Below are 13,327 nucleotides of genomic sequence, written 5' to 3'. Positions count from 1 at the left end.
TTGGCTTGGGTATCAGCTCTTCTGGGAAGATTTCAGGATTCCTTCAGCCTTTCGAGTTCTTCCTGTGTTTTTTCATAATGCCCCGTGTTCATTCCTTTTTTTTTTTTTTTTTTTGAGGCGTGGTCTGGCTCTGTCACTCAGGCTGAAGTGCAATGGTGCCATCTTGGCTCACTGCAATGTCCACTTCTTAGGCTCAAACCATCCTCCCACCTCAGCCTCCTGAATAGCTGACAGGCACGTGCCACCATACCTGGCTTTTGTATTTTTGGTAGAGATGGGGTTTTGCTGTGTTGCCTAGGCTGGTCTAGAACTTCTGGGCTACAGCGATCTTTCCATCTTGGTCCCCCGAAGTGCTGGGATTACAGGTGTGCACCACCATGCCCAGCCCATTCCTACCTTTATACAAGCACAATATCCTGTGATTTGGTTTTTGTTGGTCTCCCTTGCTAGACTGTAAGCTGCTTTAAGACAGGGGCTTTCTTCTCTGAATCTGCTGCACATACCACAGTGTCTGACCCCTTGTCTTTTTTTTTTTTTTTCTTTTGAGATGCAGTCTTACTCTGTCATCCGGGCTGGAATTCAGTGGCACCGTCTTGGCTCACCTGCAACCTCCACCTCTGGCGTTCAAGCAATTATCCTGCCTCAGCCTCATGAGTAGGTGAAATTAGAGGCACCCACCACCATGCCTGGCTTTCTTACTTTTAGTAGAGACAGGGTTTCACCAAGTTGGCCAGGCTGGTCTTGAACTCCTGATCTCAAGAGATCTACCTGCCTTGGCCTCCCAGAATGCTGGGATTACAGATGTGAGCCACCGTGCCCGGCCAGCCCACCTGTCTATTTACTAAAGTTAATGGAGCTCTACCTGACACCCTGCTATTGTTACTGGGTCACTAACCTGATCCGGCCACTCTTTTTATTTATTTATTTATTTATTTTTTTGAGACGGAGTTTCACTCTTGTTACCCACGCTGGAGTGCAATGGCCCGATCTCGGCTCACCGCAACCTCCGCCTCCTGGGTTCAGGCAATTCTCCTGCCTCAACCTCCTGAGTAGCTGGGATTACAGGCACGCTCCACCATGCCCAGCTAATGTTTTGTATTTTTAGTAGAGACGGGGTTTCACCATGTTGACCAGGATGGTCTCGATCTCTTGACCTCATGATCCACCCGCCTCGGCCTCCCAAAGTGCTGGGATTACAGGCGTGAGCCACCGTGCCTGGCCTGGCCACTCTTTTTAAACAAGTGCTGGAGTGAGAGAACACTATTCCTTTTGTCTTCATTACTACTTTTGCTTATCAATTTTCCCACTTAGGAATTCGTATGCTGTCAAATGGCTTATAAATCACTCATTTCCATATATGTTTTAAGAAGTGGGAACTTGAGACTACTAATATATACTCAAGTTACTAAAATGTACTTATATATCTTTTATGTAATTATTCCCCAAATTTGGGGTAGCTTTTAAAATTAAGACAAAATAAAAGTGAAACTGTAGGTATCATAAGGTGATCAGAAACTATTCAAGGACAGACACGAGGAAACTGGGAGGCAGGCAGGGGGCTCCGAGTTCCTGGTAAGGAGACCAAGAAGGGCAACACACAGGACTCATTTGTCTGATAAAATGAACCATAAAATTTGAAGATATCAACTTTTACTGCACTAAATTCTGAGAATAAGTTATTACAGGGATCTTTATATAGAAACAATGGATATCTATTTGATAATGCCTTCAGTTGTAATTTTCAGAAAACATGGAAATGTTGTTTACATAGCTTTCTCTTTGCTAAAAGCAAAGAGCTAATACATCAATCCAGAAATACTGACTTAGGGGATCCAGTTTGATATAGAAGTAAAAGTTGGATGGCCAGGCGCGGTGGCTCACACGTATAATCCTAGCACTTTGGGAGGCTGAGGCAGGCATATTGCCTGAGCTCAGGAGTCTGAGACCAGCCTGGGCATCATGGTGAGACTCCATCCATCTGTACAAAAAATACAAAAATTAGCTGAGCATCGTGGTGTGCGCCTGTAGTCCCAGCCACTTGGGAGGCTGAGGCAGGAGAATCACTTGAACTCTGGGAGGTGGAGGATGCGGTGAGCCAAGATCATGCCACTGCACTCTAGCCTGGGCAACAGAGTGAGACTGTCTAAAAAAAAAAAAAGTTGGAGAACCAAGAGAAATGGACTAATGAAACAGCCCTTAGGCTCTCTCTCTCTCTTTTTTCTTAAATGATTCAGTCCCCGTATAGACTGCCAAAAATTGCCAACACCGACTATATTTCAAGTCGTCATGGCGGGGTATTGGGAAAAGTTTTCAATTAGCAATAATCGCGCCTCAGATAAACCTCATTGGCTATGATACTGCCACTGCGCAAAGCTAGGCTCTCTCGTGTCATTTGTTAACCTGTTGACAAGAGTGTGGGCAGCGGCCTACTCTTGAGCTCACTAAAGAGGAGTCAAAGTGTAGACATGTTATGTTGTTGACGGGACATTAGAAAGCTTCAGATGCCAGAAGATGGCACAAACAGGGGAGGCCTGCCACAGTCTCACCCAGGTTGAGGGCCAAACCACTCGTCCGGAGGTTGAGGGCAGGCAACCCTGCAAACAGAACTGGGAGTGGATGGCACATGCTTTATTTAACATGTGAAGCTGGGTGTGGGAGAGACCATTTTTCAGTTATTTTCATGACCCATTCTGGAAGCGAGCTTGCAGGCAGACCAGAAAGCTGTGTGTGCCCAAATCACTCCAGGATTTCTAATATAAAACTTGTACACCTTACTTAATTCCCTAAAGAATGTTGGTGGGATTTTAATAAAGATAAAATAGTAAAACTGTAGGTATTAAAAAAGGGATTAGAAACTATTTAGGGAAAGAGAAAGGACAATTTGACGAGGAAGCTGGGGTACGGTGGTGAGCTGGTGCTTTAGGGCCGTTATGAGGATTAAACAAGATAATTTGTGAAAAGCAATCTGCGTATTGTCCAGGACACAGATTAATATTAATCTCCTTTACCGTTTCCTTTTCTGTAGGCAATGGGTAACCACTGAAGTTTTTTTTTGTTTTTGTTTTTTTTCAGACTGAGTTTTACTCTTTTTGCCCAGGCTGTAGTACAATGGCAAGATCTCAGCTCACTGAAACCTCCAACTCCCGGGTTTAAGTGATTCTCCTGCCTCAGCCTCCTGAGTAGCTGGGACTACAGTCGCTGGCCACCACGCCTGGCTAATTTTTGTATTTTTAGTAGAGATAGGGTTTCTCCACGTTGGCCAGGCTGGTTTTGAACTCCTGACCTCAGATGATCCACCTGCCTTGGCCTCCCAAAGTGCTGGGATTACAGGCGTGAGCCACTGTGCCCGGCCCACTGAAGCTTTTTAAGAGAGGCAATGAAATGGTCAGAATTCTGTTTAAGGAAAATTATAGGTTCAGCAATAACAGAAGCAGCAATTTGAAGTTTAAAAACATTTGCCTTTGAGCTGGCAGCAACTGTGGGTCCCAAGTTGTTTTAAGCCACTTAAGAGGCTGAAAACATTCATATGCAAATCTCTGAACCCAAGAAAATAACTTCCTCTTAACCTTAGTCCTGGCCGTTAGGAAAATTTTCTTCTGAGCCAAAGAATCTCATACTTTTAGGTTTACACTTAAGACATCTTCTTAGGATTAATTGTAAATTCCTTAGATGCAAAAATAGTCATTTACTTTTATTCTTATTTCCATAGAACCTAACAGAACTGGACAAGAAGCAAGACTTAGGTAACTGTGTGCTGACTTTATTCCCAGTGGTTTTCCTTGTCTTAACAAGCTGGGCAGAATCTGTCAGCATTGTGTGTTAGATAGACTAGGACCTGCTTAAATCAGAAAACTATGTTGAGAAAAATGCCACCTCTTCTAAAGCAATATGAATGGTAGTGGTGGTTTTTCCCTCAAATGAGTCTTTTTGGAATATGAGAACTTGTTCCAGTAAAGCTATCGCTGCTTAAAACATTTTTGGATGTTCTTTTCTTTTGCGGAAAGAAAGATTACGGTAAGATGAAAAGGATGGACTCAGGTGTCCTGGCCTCATTGGGGTTTGATCACATCTCCTCTACTTAGAAGCGATGTGGCCTTCAGCAAGGGAGTCTGCTATCTCAACTCTAAAAGGAGGATGGACGCCATGGCTCACACCTGTAATCCCAGCACTTTGGGAAGCACAGGAAGGTAGATGACTCGAGGCCAGCCTGGCTAACATGGCAAAACCCCGTCGCCACTAAAAATACCAAAATTAGCAGGTGTGGTGGCACATGCCTGTAGTCCCAGCTATTCGGGAGGCTGAGGCAGGAGGATCATTTGAACCTGGTAGGCAGAGGTTGCAGTGAGCCAAGATCGTGCCACTGCACTCCAGCCTGGGCAACAGAGCAAGACTACGTCCCACCCCCGCCCCCAAAAGCAAATCAAATGAGGGGTTGACTTTATTCTCAACAGGACAAAATTCATTTGTATTGCCAAGGGCAGGAATCATTTGCATAGCAAGACAAGAAATACATCATTATAAGTTTTGTATGAATCAACTTGTACCCCTATAGAGTTGTAAAATAATCTATTTAAAGACACAGGCACACAACCCACAGGGATCATGCATTAGGTGGAAGGATAGCCAGTAATCTTTTGCTCATTCCAAGACCTCAAAGTTTTCCTTGCATAGGTTTGTTGTGGAATTTACAAGTTAATCTACTTTAAAAACAGCTTAACGCATAAACTTGGTAAATTAAATATTCTAATTGCCTGCAGAATCTCCAATATATATTTGAGACAAGGTCTTGCTCTGTCACTCAAACTGGATTGCAGTGGTGAAATCATAGCTCATTGCAACCTAACCTCTTGGGCTCAAGCAATCCTACCTCAGCCTCTCAAATAGCTGGGACTACAGAGATGTACAAGACCACCAGGCTAATTGTTTTATTCTTTGTAGAGACAGAGTCTCACTATGTTGCCCAGGCTGGTCTGGAACTCCTGTGCTCAAGCTATCCTCCCGCCTTGGCCTCCCAAAGTTGCTGGGATTGCAGGTGTGAGCCCCAAGCATGGGCCAGTACATCTCGTTGAATACCCCCAATAGTTGTTTTTTAGCCACTGAATAAATACCCAATTTTTCGGAAATAGCTATGGTATTTGAAACCAAATCTGTTAAATAAGTACAGAATATTGATTTTGCATTTTTTAAAAAGCAAAGGTTTTTTTGGACAATACAATGAAAGGGCTTTCATACCTAGTTGATTAGATGCATTTGAAAAATCAGTTTTTAAATAATTCTAAATGGGATATTTGGCTTCCCAAGATAAATTACCTAAAGAACACTATATGAAGAATTGACATATGATATGTTTGCTCAAAAATGCACTCTGTGGCCAGGCGTGGTGGCTCATGCCTTGTAATCCCAGCACTTGGGCTGAGGCAGGCGGATCACTTGAGGTCAGATCAAAACCAGCCTGGCTGACATGGTGAAACCCTGTCTCTACTAAAAATACAAAAATTAGCTGGGTGTTGTGGCATGCGCCTGTAATCCCAACTACTAGGGAGGCTGAAGCAGGAGAATCACTTGAACCCAGGAGGGGGAGGTTGTGGTGAGCTGAGATCGCACCATGGCACTCCAGCCTGGGTGACGTCTCAAAAACACAAAAACAAAAATGAAGCACTCTGCAAGCTTCCTGGCTAACACTTGTACACCACAGGGGGAAGTTTGATGTCTCTGAGGGTGATGCAAAGCCAGGCGGCCTGCTGGGGTGTGAGCATGGAGTGTCTACACACAGCAAGGTCACAGCTGACGGACGATGACTGCGGTGGGGAAACCCACACAGGGGCCTGTAAGCACATCTCAGGGAGAGTGGACTTGCTAGCGGCAAGCGTATGGTAAAGGATGATGCCATCACTTGATGAAATGTTCTGTCATGCTTCCAGTGGCGAGTTGCTAACAATAAAGCGAAACTCACCATGAACCAAAGTTAAAATCAATGTCGACCAAGCCACACCATTTCCTATTCCACTTTGTTTTGAAATTCAACTTCTTTATTTAAAAATGACAGATCAAAACCAGTCTTCCCTTAAAGAGGTAACTTAGGAAATTGAGCAATTTATTGTGGCTTTAGAGGATGTAAACTACTCCGTGCAGCTGGGCATGTACAGAGCAGCAGCTGGAGGCACGAGGACACAGAGCCGTCACTCAATGTGGTCCCCAGGCCAGCAGCAACTGCATGACGTGGGAGCTCCTTAGAAAGGCAGGATCCTGGACCCCACTGTTTCAGAACCTACATCTCAAGGTGAGCTCCAGGTGATGGGATGCACAGTCAGGCTGAGGAAGCACTGGTCTAGGTAACAGCTCGGGTCTCTGGGCTTAGCACCACAGGGAGAACATGACTAGGAAATGGAGACTTGGGTTCTCATCTCAAGCTTACCACTAAATTCCTGATTCCCACAGACCTGTCCACTTCTCAGGACTGTGGGATCTCTGTATTACCAAGGTCCCGTAAGATCTGGGTCCAGCCTGCCTCAGACCTTACCCTGTACCACTTTCTATTTTGAGTTGGGCTTTCCAGCCAGGCCCACACCCACATCTGCCAGGCTTGCTTCTGCCTCAGGACCTTTGCACGGACTGCCTTCTCTGCCTGGAATGCCCTTCCTTTTGACTTCTGCATTGCAGCTCCTTCCTGTTCATCAGATCTCAGCCTACATGTTCTCTCTCCAGTGAGACCCTTCCAGACCACCCAGTCCAGTGTCCCTGGTAAGTCACCCAGTTCTAATTCTCTGCAAGGCACTTCTCACTCTATCCAAGCAGGGACTGAATGTCTTACTCCTGGTTGTAGCACTGGTGCCTTGAACTATGCCTGGCACACTGCGTGCTCAGTGCACATTTGTTTAACAAACAGCTGAAGGCGGTAAAGACAATGCATGAGTATCAAATACTTCTGTCAAGAAATTAGGCCGCGCAAGATGGCTGGCGCCTGTAATCCCAGCACTTTGGAAGGCCAAGGCAGGTGTATCACCTGCAGTCAGGAGCTCCAGACTAGCCTGGCCAACATGGAAAACGTGTCTATACTAAAAATACAAAAAATTAGCCAGGCATGGTGGCGGGGGCCTGTAATCCCAGCTACTCGGGAGGCTGAGGCAGAATATCTTGAACCCAGGAGGCAGAGGTTGAAGTGAGCTGAGATTGCTCACTGCACTCTAGCCTGGGAAATGAGCAAAACTCCATCTCAAAAAATAAACAAACAAAAAACCCTCCCTTGCTTTCCCCTACTGATTTCTCCTGGAAATGACAGCAGTGTTACCCTGTAGCCCATATCCTGCAAATGAAAATCTGCCAACTTCATCAAGGAAGAATGGAGTGCAGGTTGTTTTTTATCATGTTTCATGGAATGATCGTTCATTCACTGCCTATACATCCTTCCTTCCACTATCACTGTGAGACTCTGCATGCACATTAGGTTCATTTCATCCATTCCCCTTGAAAAAGTGAAGGACTTAAACCAGAAAAGCAGCCACAGAGGTCACAATACAGGATGGTTAACGTCGCACTGTTAACAGCGCCTTGGCCAAGGACAGCCAGATGGCCTGGAGGCTGGCTTGGCAAAGCCGCTGGAGGGCTGGGGAGGGCTGTGGGTTAACAGCAGGGAGCACAGACTTCATTAGACTACAAGCCGGAGCCGTCCAGAGGTGCCTTCTGCCGCAGAATGGAAATTTAATAATGGTTTATTGGTTTAGTTGTGATTTTCAGTTAAGCATGACGGAAATTGGTTTTAAGTCCAATATCAGAGGCTCTAAAATGTTAGTTCACACAGTCTAATGATGTATGACGGGAGAAGGCCGCAGCTGTTTTCTTTAATTTATTTACAATCTTCCCAGCAGAAAGGCTAAATGAACTCTCCTACCATTGTCAGGTCAGGGCTAAATGTAGCCCCGATCACAGGCAGTGATGCCCTGTTAGGAACTATGTCCGCCTGACTTTCCTTAGCTCAGAAACTACTACAAAGGGGAAAGGAACCGAGAGCCTCTGCGGCTCTGCCAAGTGTGCAGAATAAACAGAGCAATGGCCCCACCTGCTGACACCGGCTGAAACAGCAGACAGGACGTGCGGCAGCAGGAGCAATCCTGCCTGGAGCTCCTCCACACGCCCGCCACCCGCAGCACTGCTGAGGAATGTCTGATGCCTAGTGAACTTCTTTATTATTGTCCTCTGGCACAAGGTGAAATGAGGGCTTTCTAGTATTTTCTCTAGGGTTCCAGGTCTTCATCCTTGTTTATGTCTAGTTTTAAATCAGCTGGACGGCTCCAGATGCAACCAGAGGTGCAATGGTTTTGTATCGGATCAAGTGCTGTGAGCCCTTCTCCAGGTCAATTACGTAGTCCCTGAAAAAGAAGGAAACACATCTGCCTGCAGAGCTCGGCTGCCCTCCGTCGGGAGGAATGTGCCCACCGCGAAAGACGCATGTCACTCACCCCTGCTCATCTGTGTCTGGTTCTACCAGTATGTTTTCTTGTCGTTCTCTCACTCTCAAAAACACGTAAGAATCTAGATCTGGTTTGGGAACTGCCAGGAAAACATAATGTGATCAGGAAATTCTTGGCTGACGAAATCAATAAAGGAAAACTTGCTGGGATGAATGGTATGGCACACTCAGGGTTCAGACAGGAGCCCAGCCCATTCCAATTCTTTTAAGCCCATTCCACTTCTGCAGACAGAGTGGCTGACCAGGGAGAGAACTGGACATGGATGGGGCCTTTTGTTTTCCTCATGCAGGCTCAGTAAATTGACCAATTCAGGGTTCCACAAGTCTGTTATGGGTCTGACTTGCTCCTGGTGTCATGGGTTGAACTGTGTCCCCCAAAATTCGTAAGTTGAAGCCCTAACTCCCAGTACTTCAGAGTGGGGCTGTATTTGGAGAAATGGCTTTTAAAGAGGCAATTAAGTGAAAATGAGGCCAGCAGGGTGGGCCCTAATCCAATCTGACTGATGCCTTATGAGAGTAGGCCAGGCACAGTGGCTCACGCCTGTGATCCCAGCATTTTGAGAGGCTGAGGCTGGAGGAGCAGTTGAGGCTCGGAGTTTGAGACCAGCCTAGGCAACATAGCAAGACTCTCTCTAACAAAAAGAATCTAAAAATAATAGCTAGGCATGGTGGCAAACGCCTATAGTTCCAGCTACTTGGGAGGCTGAGGCGGGAGGATCTCTGGAGCCAGGAGCTCAAGGCTGCAGTGCACTATGACAGCGCCAATGCACTCCAGCCTGGGTGACGCAGCAAGACCTGGTCTCAGAAGAAAAAGGCAGCAGGAGGGAGGAGACTAGGACACACAGAGACTGCGATTAATGACCTTATAAAAGTAGCCTGAGAGTCTGCTTGCCCCTTCCCTTCTCTGTGAGGATACATGGAAGGTGCCATCTATGAGGAACAGGCCCTTGGCAGGCACTGAATCTGTGGGGGCCTGGATTCTGAACTGCCTGGCCTCCAGAACTCGGATCGGCCGAAGGGACTAAGACCTTGGTCCATCGCCATAGGGGTGGGCATGTGGCCCCCAGCCCCAGCACAGACTGGGCAGAGGTGAACTTCCAGGGCTCAGGTGTACTGGAGCTGGTGGACTCGGCACACTAAGCTCAGCTTGTAGACATGGCAGGCTCCAGTCCCCTGGTGGGCGTTTGTTCTGGCGTGGCAATTTTGCCTAAGGAGGTCTTGCTTGAATGTGGGGCATTGTGAAACACTGAGGAATATGGGCTTTATCTTGTATGCCCATCAGTGGGTTGATCCGAGGTGAAGGGCTCTGCCCATACTTCCCTTTCCTCACTCAGCAGCCCTCAGGAGCTGGCACCAAGAGGCAGGAGGAGGGGCTCTGGCCAAGCTCCCCTTCCCTGGCTCCCCTTCCTCCTGTCCCCACACCCTCCACCCTGCTCCACTTCTGAGGCCACAGGGAATCACTGGAGGTCTCCCTAGCCTCCTGTTTCAGCCCTCCCCTCCAGCCGGACGGGCCCTGCGTGTTCTGGGACCTGTGAGGAAGAGATGGCCAGCCCCTTGGAGCAGGGGCAATGCTGGCGTGGCCTCTGCAGTACTGGTGCTTGGGACGGCTGGCACCTGACCGGGGCTCAGCAGATGGCTGCTAAAGGCGAACGTGGCTCCATGCCTGCATCTACCACCACCAGGGCAGCCATGGGGCTCAGTCCACCCCAGGGAACATGGAAGCAATGCTCAAACGCCTACTATTGCATCTGCTTTGCATGAGTTTTCTGGTTTTTAGCCAGAATCCTTCCTCTTTTTTGTTTATCTACATAATTATCTTTCCATATTTGGGTAAAAACAGTGAAGACAGGATCCCACCCTGGGGCACCTGACGATGGCTGGGCCACCTGCAGGGAGATGTCTTGTTTACCTGCCCGGAAGAGGTCCACCTTCTGTAAGTTAGGGGGCATGTGCTTCAAGGCAACATTTTTCAGGTAAGTCTCTGTGTTTGCCATGAACCTGAAAGAAACAAATTCAAATCACTGTGGCAATGGCAGCAGTGCACAGGCCTCCAGGATGGGCATCATGCTGAACCAGCCAGATGCCACACGCCAACGACTCCACTCACTCTCTGGCAAAGGCCAACTCTTCCGGGGAAAGGCTGGAAGGCTCCCCGTCTCGGCGGGTTTTCTCCTTCTCAAGGACATGAGGGAAAAACTTCTCTATCTGTGAAGACAAAGCAAAATCTTCATGGAAGCGTCAGCAAAAGTCAAAGAGAAGAACGTGGTTAACATGAAGAGGGTTTATACAATCCTCCTGAGGAAGGACATGTGGCCTGGAGGTGGGGTGGGGTGGGTGGACAGGCATACCATAAAACACGTGACAACGTCTCTGCGACACCCTTGCAGGTAAGCTGTGGACCTGGGGCTGGGGGACAGCTCAGATTGGGAGACTCCTAAGTGGCTGAACAAAGAAAGCTGACTCACTGGGTAGATGTCAAACTGCAGGGAAGTCTTTCGTGAAAGATCCTTGCCACGGTCCAATTAATGAAATTATCACATAAAGTTTTTTTTTTTTTTTTTTTTGAGAAAGAGTCTCACTGTGTCACCCAGGCTGGAGTGCAGTGGCACGATCTCGCCTCACTGCAACCTTCAACTCTGAGGTTCAAGCAATTTTCCTGCCTCAGTCACCCAAGTAACTGGGATTACGGGCACCCACCACCACGCCCAGCTGATTTTTGTATTTTTAGAAGAGATAGGGTTTTGTCATGTTGGCCAGGCTGATCTTGAACTTCTGGCCTCAGGTGATCCACCTGCCTTAGCCTCCCAAAGTGCTGGAATTACAGGCATGAGCTACTACACTGGCTGGTCATCACCAGCTTTGGTAAGCATGTCATCAAAAACCTTATGTGGGCCAGGTACAGTGGCTTACCCCTGTAATACTAGCACTTTGGAAGGCCAAGGTGGGTGTGGATCACCTGAGGTCAGGAGTCCGAGATCAGCCTGGCCAACACGATGAAACGCTGTCTCTTCTAAAAATACAAAAATTGGTTGGGCGTGGTGGCGGAAGCATGTAATCCCAGTTCCTCTGAAGGCTGAGACAATAGAATCACTTGAACTTGGGAGGCAGAGGTTGCAGTGAGCTGAGATCCTGCCACTGCACTCCAGCCTGGGTGACAGAGCGAGACTCCATCTCCAACAAAAACAAAAAGAAGGACCAAACAAAAACAAAACAAAGGGGCTGATGACATAAAGTATTAAGAGACAGCTAATACATTAGGGGATGAGATCAGGCTCCAGAGACAAGGGAAATGGCCCAGTTTGATAAGATAAAGTTTAAGAGGGTAAGTATCAAGCCCTACACTTAAGGAGCCAAAATGTAAGCCATACAAATAGAGGACGGTGACTGGCTGGAGAAATTATCATCTGAAAAGGGGTTAGTGTCCATGTGAGTGAAGAATGAGCTTGGGCATCATACTCGTCAATATGCTCACGTGATAAATACGCTCGTGTGATGTGGCTGACATTTACCAGCTTAATATCCAGAATAAGAGAAATGATCGTTCTGTTCTTCACAAACTTGGTCAAACTACAACTGGGATACTGTGTTTAGTTTTAGATAGTGTAATTTAAGAAGGATAGAGACAAACCAGAACTTTTTTTTAGAGAAGAGATCAGGAGAGGAAATGGTTGGAATGGCTGAAATGTGTGCCTAGGAGAAGACTTCAGAGAGACTGTGGGCAGTCTTAAGATAGCTGAACATTCTCATGCAGAAGAGAGAATGCATTTTCTTTGTAATAACTAAGGAGACACATAGAGCCAAATGAAAAATGTCAAGGAAGTTAAGACTTTCCCAGGGTTATAAAATAGGGATGTTTCACATTTCAGTTTTGTAAGTCAGATGGCCACAAAGCTATAGGTGAATGTAAGTCATCTTGGTTCTTTAGACGTTGACACTGGCCGTTTGACAGACAAAATAGTTTTGGAGACGAGTTACCCTCTAGTCAGCATTCCGTATTCACCAATGCCGAGAACTCTCACTTCAGCAACGCCATGGAGGGGCCCCATTCACACGGCAGGTGAACAAACTAACAATGTGTGCGGTGTCCCTGCTGTAGGCAAGACATGTTCCTCTGTGCTTCCCCGGAGCAATCTCTTGCCCTCCTTACACTTTAACTACACTGACACTGGGCTTTTAGCAGCGGCTTCGGGTCCTGGACCCTCCTGGGCCCAGCCCAACTCCTCCCCAGGACATTCAGTCTGCATTCCAGACTGCGCTGCCTCCATCCCTCCAGGCATCTCCACGCCAAACCTTCATAAGGCGACACCGCAGGTAGCTGCTGAGGACGTAGCGGATCCTCTCCATCTCCATTTGGTGGATGCTGACCTTCAGGTCCTCCCTTTTGGCTCTCCTGAGATTTTCTTCCTATTAAACGAGAAACTAAAGTTGATAAAAAACATGTTTGACCATCATCACTGGCAACGTTGAGAACCCCAGACTATGTTTTGGTCCAAGGAAAACAAAAAAATCATCATGTGAGTTTCCATTTTCTTTATCATTGTATGACGTGTCAACAATAGTCATTTACTTTTAGAAAATGACCATTTGAATAGAATCTGTTCAGCCAGAGGTTTCCAGAAGAACTCCAATCTGATTGTAAAGGAGATAATTCAGCACACGGAAAAAGCAGTGTTAAAACAACAGCTGAGAAACTGTGTAATACCCACGTTTTAGAGCTTCTCTGAAGGTGACAATGATTTACGCTCAGATCATCTAGGCTAGGGACCACAAACAGAAATGTCTGCAGGTGCCAGGTGGCGAGGCTACAAGAGCAGGGTGGGTAGTGAGGGGCTGTGGGAGCAGGGAGTGCATGGACGGGAG

General features: G+C 47.0%; 1 protein-coding gene and 1 non-coding gene across 5 annotated transcripts in view; both read right to left on the bottom strand.

The window, feature by feature from the left end:
* Positions 1-2,234: 2,234 nt before the first annotated feature.
* Positions 2,235-2,375, bottom strand: LOC119468901. The gene has a single exon (XR_005197709.1). It is a non-coding gene; the product is annotated as a U4 spliceosomal RNA (small nuclear RNA).
* Positions 2,376-7,507: 5,132 nt separating this feature from the next.
* GINS4 (GINS complex subunit 4) overlaps positions 7,508-13,327 on the bottom strand; it is a 21,928-nt gene continuing 16,108 nt past the window's right edge. For all 4 annotated transcript variants that reach the window (XM_017514563.2, XM_037733463.1, XM_017514564.2 and 1 more), the window contains exons 4-8: positions 12,758-12,871; positions 10,575-10,672; positions 10,377-10,465; positions 8,457-8,547; positions 7,508-8,366 (exon numbers count right to left, since the gene is read on the bottom strand). In XM_017514563.2, coding sequence (XP_017370052.2) covers positions 8,270-8,366; positions 8,457-8,547; positions 10,377-10,465; positions 10,575-10,672; positions 12,758-12,871 — 489 coding nt within the window. In that variant the 3' untranslated portion in view covers positions 7,508-8,269. The remainder of the gene's footprint in view (positions 8,367-8,456; positions 8,548-10,376; positions 10,466-10,574; positions 10,673-12,757; positions 12,872-13,327) is intronic.

This window comes from Cebus imitator, unplaced genomic scaffold, assembly GCF_001604975.1.
Source record: "Cebus imitator isolate Cc_AM_T3 unplaced genomic scaffold, Cebus_imitator-1.0 Scaffold526, whole genome shotgun sequence".
Classification (NCBI taxonomy): Eukaryota; Metazoa; Chordata; class Mammalia; order Primates; family Cebidae; genus Cebus; species Cebus imitator.
The sequence above is the reverse complement of the archived record's forward strand: the minus strand, read 5'-3'. Positions and strand labels throughout refer to the sequence as shown.